The 7,646-nt window shown below is 40.8% G+C and overlaps 2 protein-coding genes across 2 annotated transcripts; both read left to right on the top strand.

Moving 5' to 3' along the window:
* Nucleotides 1-611: 611 nt before the first annotated feature.
* LOC140956064 (G-type lectin S-receptor-like serine/threonine-protein kinase SD1-13) lies at nt 612-1,551 on the top strand. The gene is made up of 2 exons (XM_073412228.1): nt 612-1,319; nt 1,417-1,551. The coding sequence occupies exons 1-2, from the start codon at nt 612-614 to the stop codon at nt 1,549-1,551; spliced, it is 843 nt and encodes a 280-aa protein (XP_073268329.1).
* A 753-nt stretch (nt 1,552-2,304) lies between these two features.
* Nucleotides 2,305-6,513, top strand: LOC140956065 (G-type lectin S-receptor-like serine/threonine-protein kinase At1g11300). The gene is made up of 7 exons (XM_073412229.1): nt 2,305-2,322; nt 2,353-2,469; nt 2,548-2,706; nt 3,199-3,253; nt 5,649-5,880; nt 5,962-6,112; nt 6,205-6,513. Exons 1-7 carry the CDS (start codon nt 2,305-2,307, stop codon nt 6,511-6,513), a joined length of 1,041 nt encoding a protein of 346 aa, XP_073268330.1.
* The last annotated feature ends 1,133 nt before the right edge of the window (nt 6,514-7,646 follow it).

Consider the following 7,646-nt stretch of genomic DNA (forward strand, 5'->3'; position numbering starts at 1 on the left):
ATATCCATGTCAGTAAACGCGAATTATGACTAATTTCTGAATTCACTGAACACCCTACAAACCCAGTGGATAGGTGAGACACCACGGGGATAACAAGCATGCATAAAAAGAATCGAACCTGAATACAGAGAAAAAAAACAAGTCCCTGCCCCTGCTAGGCCACAACCTGAAGTGCATAAATAGCCTCTTTCTTATAAACATAAATATTGCAGGCAAATTCAAAATAGACCAAGTACGAATAAAGCTACTTTCAAATAAGAATATCAAAAGCTTCTTAATAGTGCCTGCCAGGAACATGTCAATCATGGTGAGGCAAGTGTATGTATTGTGATAATATCCTATAAAAATAAAAATGCTATCGATCTCACAAGCTAGTCGACCAGGTCCATCCTGATGAAATATCACTATTTTTGCACTTTCTTTATAGATGGAAATTTACAGATAACATAAAAATTTATGACTTCTGATTGCTTAACTTAGTTTCTATTTGAAAAATAACCTCATGACTGGGAACAAAAAGAACAAGAAGAGAGATATTCTTCTTCATGGAATTCTTTCTCTGAACAGTCAATAAGCCATTTGTTAGTCTTCCATTCTCATCAATAACAAGTATGGGACTTGGCAACTGCGAAGTTGCAGTAGCTCTTCTTCTGTTTCTATCATGTTCCTCTTCAGTTTATGGTGACGCAGGAGATACCATTACTCCTTCTCAACCCATCAAAGATCCAGAAGCTATAGTCTCTGCCGGCAATAAGTTCGGACTGGGATTTTTCAGCCCAGTTAAGTCAACATATCGATATGTCGGACTATGGTATAGTAATATATCAGCAGAAACTCAAGTACTATGGGTGGCCAACAGAAACAACCCAATCAACGATTCTTCTGGGATGATGACAATATCTGAAGATGGAAATCTTGTGGTTTTGAATGGTCAGGGAGAGGTTCTGTGGTCATCAAATGTTTCAATTGGGTTCTATCAGTCAACTGCACAGCTTACTGATGATGGAAACCTTGTCTTGAAAGCTGGACCGAATGGAAACCTTGTATGGCAAAGTTTCCAGCAGCCTACGGATTCTTACATACCAAAAATGAGACTTAGTTCTAACGCAAGAACTGGGGAAAAGACACTGCTAATGTCATGGAGAAGCTCATCTGATCCTTCAGTTGGGAATTTCTCTGCTGGTCTCAATCCATTAGGAATTCCTGAGTTCTTCATGTGGTACAATGGTCATCCATTTTGGCGTAGCGGTCCATGGGTTGGCCAGAATTTTATTGGAATACCAGAAATGTATACTTCTGTGTATTTAGAAGGATTTAGTGTACAAGAAGAAGCAGATGGCACTTTCACTCTTAGTTTAATTCAAGACCCAGTTATCCGTGCAACGTATGTTTTGACTTCTCATGGAAAATTTATAGAACAATACTGGGATTATAGGAAGGGAGGTTGGGAGTATACCTGGGAAGCTCCATCAACTGAGTGTGACATTTATGGCAAGTGCGGGCCATTTGGAAGCTGCGATGCGCAGAATTCACCTATCTGCACATGTTTAAAAGGGTTTGTTGCAGAAAATAAAGATGAATGGAACAAAGGAATTTGGACTAGCGGTTGTGTTAGGATGACATCGTTGCAGTGTGATAGAATACAGAATGGTAATGAAGTGGGAAAAGAAGATGGATTTATGAAGCTAGAGATGATGAAGGTGCCAACCTTTGCCGAGTACTGGTCAAATCCGTCCTCCGAACAAGAATGCAAAGATGAGTGCTTGAGGAATTGTTCTTGTGTCGCTTATTCATATTATAATGGTTTTGGCTGTATGGCATGGACAGGAAACTTGATTGATATACAAAAGTTCTCTGAAGGAGGGACAGATCTCAACATTCGCCTGGCGTATACAGAACTTGGTAATAATAATAATATTTTCTGATTTCCTTTCACTAGTGTTTCGTTTATCAGATGTGCATAACTAGTATAGATACATCGAGTTATGTATCAGGAAGAGAAAATATTGATAAGTTTTTTCATATTTCCATTACACTTTTCTTAAATAACCATCAGTACAATTTCTTAGTTGCAGATAACATGAGAAACAGGGAAATAATCATCAGTATGTCAGTGATTGCAGGAGCCATAGCTATCTGCATCTGTGTGTTTTTTTCTTGGAAGTGGATGGCTACACATAGAGGTAATATGCTACGTCTTATTAGCTTACTGGACTTCTAAACTTCACAATTTTTACAAGAAAAGAAAAAAACAATTCTCAAATAATAACGATACTTCCACTTAAATTCAGAAAGGAATTTGATATGTGTGGAGACCTTATCGTCGGAAGCTCAAGAAACAGTTTTTGATAGAAACGTCAAGAAGTTAAACTTGAACCACTCTTCAAATTACAAATTCTCGAAACTGCTACAAACAACTTTGATATATCCAAGAAGCTTGGGCAGGGCGGCTTTGGTCCAGTATACTGGGTAATTCTTCTGGAACTAAAGGTGCGTTCTAGATATTTAGAGAAAATAGGTATTTATTGGTTTGATGTGACATTGTAGGGAAAATTGCCGGATGGACAGGAAATAGCTGTGAAAAGACTCTCTAGAACATCTGGTCAAGGGCGCGAAGAGTTTATGAATGAAGTGGCGGTGATTTCTAAACTCCAACACAGGAATCTTGTGAGACTTCTTGGTTGCTGTGTTGAAGGAGAAGAGATTGTTAGGATTTGCCAATTATGTGGTTGCCATGTGAGAGTCAAAGAAGGAGGCTACAATGGTGGGTTGTTGGTGGCACCCAACAACCATTTACTAATGTCAAAGTTTGGCAAGTTTGGCAACCACCATTGTTGACAAAAGAGCATGAGAAGCTACCATGGATGCCTATAAATAGAGGCATACATTAGAGAGCAAAATGAGAGTGAAGTAGAGCCAAATATGAGAGAAATGTAGGAGAGAGTGGGCTGCCAAGGCAGCCAGCAGTAGCTGCCATTGCAACACTAAAAAGAGAGAAATAGAGTGAGGTTGAGAGTTGCCAAAGAGGGGATGATTCCTTCTCCTCTATTGTTGTAAATCTTGTTCTCTCCCTATATAATCAAATGGCTTCTCCCGTGGATGTAGGCGGTTTGCCGAACCACGTTAAATATTGTGTCAGTGTGCTTAGCCTCCAATGGGCAAATATCAGAACATCACCGGTCGGAATTCCCTACAGAGATGATGTTGGTTTATGAGTACCTGCCGAATAAAAGCTTGGATGCATTTCTCTTTGGTTAGGGCTACAGCTCTTTTTTGTTTAGCTACTACTTTTCTTGACTCATTTTCAATTTCATAGATCATTAGTTTCAAGCAGAGGCACCTAATTGAGGGGGTGCAAACGCCTGTGATAAAAGGCGACCGCCTATGATAAAAGGCGAAGACACCAAAGAGAGTGGTGTAGGTGGAGCTGTCAAGTAGAAAGGCGTAGAAGCTCCAAACATAGAAATCGAGGTGGAGGATTGCGAGGAGTATACCGCAACTTTCTCTTTCTATGTAGTCAGTGGCAGTAATCTCTCCCAAGTCCACATGGTGGTAGAGAATCTTGGAGCCACTAGAGACATCCCCTATGAAGGAGGATGTGGCCGTCTCATAATGACGAGTATAGACACCTCAGATGGAAGGTGTGTGGGCCAAGATTAGAGATTTGGTTCAGACCGCCCCATGACGACAGACAGAGACACCTCAGATAGAAGGTGTGAGGACCATGGTATGAGTCCAAGATCAGACCGTCTCATGACGACAGGCGGAGACACCTCAGACAGAAGGTGTGAGGACCATGATATGAGTCCAAGATCAGGTCGTCTCATGACGACAGACAGAGACACCTCAGATAGAAGGTGTGAGGACCATGATATGAGCCCAGATTTCAGACCGCCGTATGACAACGGGCGGAGACACCTCAGAGAAAGGTGTGGGCCACGATGTGAGCCCAGATTCAAACCGCCACATGACGACGAGCGGAGACACCTCAGAAGAAGGTGTGTGGGCCATGATAGGAGCCCCAGATTTAGACCGCCGCATGACGACGAGCGGAGACACCTGAGGAAAAGGTGTGATGGCCAGGATAGAAGCCCAAATTCAGAACGCCCCAAAGCCGATGTGATGGCTAGATATGAGTGGACAAGTGTATAGCCAATGAAGTGGCTATGATGAGTATGAAGACAAATGCAGGATTGACTTTCATGGATATTGCCCCCATGTTAAAGATCAATGAGCTAGAAGACATTTGCCTTGAATAATAAGTGGGTGACTTGTGGAGCATTAAGACGCAACTGCTATGAATGAGCAGAGGGCATGCGCAGGTTCCGGGAACAAGTTGACTCTTGTCAAGGTGGTGAGCTCGGAGATGGCATTGTAATACTCAGAGTATGAAGATTGATATGGATCAACCTGTAATGGGCTGCCCCCATAAGTAAAGGTGGATAGCTACCCGAACTCTTGAGACTAAGAGTGAGAGACTCATGGAGAAGTAAGGCGTGGTTTCTAAGGTGGAACAGAGGGCAGACGCAACTCCTGGATAAGTAGACTCTTGGAAGAGTGGTGAGCTCGTGATCACATTAAAATACTCAATGACTGTCGCACTTGGGAATATCAGTTTGAGGGGGTGTTGTAAGCCTTGATGTAAGGCTTGATAAATCATTCCGGGCCAAGCATGGTTGATATGCTTGAAGGGGAATGTTGTTCCAGAGACAAGCGTTAAACACTCTTCAGATGTGACAAACCATCTGGTTGAAGTGATCCTTTGGTGTAAGCAAGGGTGTGCTTAGTTGACTCTGGTGAATGAAAGGTTTGGCGAGTACCTGTAAACTTGGCCACAGACGCTCTCGGAATGGTAAGCTTGGAAGAGCTGCAGGATGCAAGCTTGTGCTGAAGAAGCAAGAGGACAATTGCCCCACATAAATGTCAAAGGGGGTGATTGTTAGGATTTGCCAATTATGTGGTTGCCATGTGAGAGTCAAAGAAGGAGGCTACAATGGTGGGTTGTTGGTGGCACCTAACAACCATTTACTAATGTCAAAGTTTGGCAAGTTTGGCAACCACCATTGTTGACAAAAGAGCATGAGAAGCTACCATGGATGCCTATAAATAGAGGCATACATTAGAGAGCAAAATGAGAGTGAAGTAGAGCCAAATATGAGAGAAATGTAGGAGAGAGTGGGCTGCCAAGGCAGCCAGCAGTAGCTGCCATTGCAGCACTAAAAAGAGAGAAATAGAGTGAGGTTGAGAGTTGCTAAAGAGGGGATGATTCCTTCTCCTCTATTGTTGTAAATCTTGTTCTCTCCCTATATAATCAAATGGCTTCTCCCGTGGATGTAGGCGGTTTGCCGAACCACGTTAAATATTGTGTCAGTGTGCTTAGCCTCCAATGGGCAAATATCAGAACATCACCGGTCGGAATTCCCTACAGAGATGATGTTGGTTTATGAGTACCTGCCGAATAAAAGCTTGGATGCATTTCTCTTTGGTTAGGGCTACAGCTCTGTTTTGTTTAGCTACTACTTTTCTTGACTCATTTTCAATTTCACAGATCATTAGTTTCAAGCAGGAGAAGCAGATTGCTACTTTTCTTGACTCATTTTCTTTTGACCTTGTTTTCTCATGATTTTTTATGGATACAATTTGTTTAGATTCACTAAGGAAAGGACAACTAGATTGGAAAAGACGCTTCAACATTATTAATGGTATTTGTCGAGGTCTTCTTTACCTTCACAGAGATTCTAGACTAAGAATTATTCATAGAGATCTGAAGCCCAGTAACATCTTATTGGACCACGAGCTGAATCCAAAAATTTCAGACTTCGGAATAGCCAGGATTTCTGGCGGCAATGAAGTGAATACTACCAGGGTTGTTGGAACCTTGTAAGTAGTTTTGTTTTTTCCATTTTCACTCCTATTACTGTTTCTCTAATTTGAGCTCAGAAAGCTGTTATGCTTATGTAGTGGCTTTATGTCCCCTGAATATATAATGGAAGGAAGATTTTCAGAGAAATCAGATGTATTTAGCTTTGGAGTGTTGTTGCTGGAGATCGTGAGCGGAAGAAGGAACGCTCATTTTTATAGCAATGAGCTTGCTTTGAGTCTTATAGGATTTGTATGTCTTTCCGCCACACTGCCTGAGATATATTTGGAAAGCACCTTTCAATTTGCAAACTCTTACTTGTATGATTGTATCAACATTTGCAGGCTTGGAAACTGTGGAATGAAGGTGACATTACAGCTCTGGTCGATCCTGCAATATCAGATCCATGTTTTCAGGTGGAGATATTCCGATGCATACAGATTGGTCTGTTGTGTGTGCAAGAATTGGCGAAAGACAGACCGGCCGTGTCTACCATCACTTCCATGCTAAATAGTGAAATTGTGGATCTTCCTCCTCCAAAGAAACCAGCATTTGTTGAAAGGCAGAGTTCCTTGGATACAGAGTCCATTACACAGAACCAAAAGATAAACTCCATTAACAATGTGACGATTTCTGATCTTAAAAGTCGATAGAGTTCAGAACATGTTTACTCTTCTGTTACACATTAACATAGTCCATTACAATGCTTGCTATGACTTCATCAGGCTGCTATCAGGCTGTCAGTTTTGTGGTATTTATATTCTTCTTGCATTTTGAAGAAAATATCATTTACGGAGAGGAAACTTCCCAATGGCCTGAAACTAATGTCTCGGCAAGCAATATTTTTAAAGCGGGATTTTTCAGCCCCGTTAATTCCTCAAAACGCTGTGTTGGAATATGGTACGGTCTAAATAGTATATAAATAAGTAGAGTCTGAAATTAATGTTGAGATAAAAGGAAAAGAAAGAAAAGTCGAATTTCCGAAATAGGAGCAATGAAAGGCGGTTAAGGTAGGTCTTTAGAATCGATTTCAACCTCATAAACAACCTCGGACGCCTTAGGTCTAGAACATTATGTGCCTCTACATAAGCTTTGTGATTTGTGAAGAGATATGCAAAGATCTCCTCCTGAGATCTCTCTGCTGAGAAATCACCTGCTGGGATCTCTCTGCTATGATCCTTCTCATTTATTCACTTCATGATCTCCGCAATATTTGTAATTCATTACGTTCCCGTAATCTCTGTAGACAAATCATGTATATATATAGTTTGCTTTTCTACAATTTGAGGTAATTCGGGTACCTGAATCAAAATCTATGGCCCTTTAAAGGACCAGTGCGCGTTTGCCATTACAAGACATCTTTAGGGCTTTTGTCCGTCAATTTTGTCCATCTAGACATCTCGTATTAGTTACTTGCAAAGAACTCGTCCTTGAATCAATATTATGATAAAATGACTTATTAGTTGGGTAGTACCGATTGAATTAAATGAATTGGTCGACCGATTAAGTTGGCAAAATACATTTCCTTATCAGTTTCGGTTTTTTTTTTTTGTTAGTTTTATTAGAGAATAATATAAATCATATCTTAAAACCTTACCTATAGCTTAAGCTATTAGGTTGAGATAGTTTTTTGACATGGTATTAGAGCCTAAATGATCAAGTGGTCAAGAATTTGAATCTCACCACCCCCATTTATTTGATAAAAATCAAGCACGTGATAATATGGGTATGAGCAAGTTTCAAGTCCAAAGGGCCTTCACTTAAGGAGGTGTGTTAGAAAATAATA

This window comes from Populus alba, chromosome 11 (assembly GCF_005239225.2).
Source record: "Populus alba chromosome 11, ASM523922v2, whole genome shotgun sequence".
NCBI lineage: Eukaryota > Viridiplantae > Streptophyta > Magnoliopsida > Malpighiales > Salicaceae > Populus > Populus alba.

What these genes read in the sequence shown, in the direction of transcription:
- LOC140956064 (XM_073412228.1), top strand. Translation starts at nt 612, where the DNA reads ATGGGACTTGGCAACTGCGAAGTTGCAGTAGCTCTTCTTCTGTTTCTA. An exon ending in TGTATTTAGAAGGATTTAGT is followed by an intron (nt 1,320 to 1,416) that starts GTACAAGAAGAA and finishes GAAAATTTATAG; the next exon opens with AACAATACTGGGATTATAGG.
- LOC140956065 (XM_073412229.1), top strand. An exon ending in ACCAGGGTTGTTGGAACCTT is followed by an intron (nt 5,881 to 5,961) that starts GTAAGTAGTTTT and finishes ATGCTTATGTAG; the next exon opens with TGGCTTTATGTCCCCTGAAT. An exon ending in CTTTGAGTCTTATAGGATTT is followed by an intron (nt 6,113 to 6,204) that starts GTATGTCTTTCC and finishes CAACATTTGCAG; the next exon opens with GCTTGGAAACTGTGGAATGA.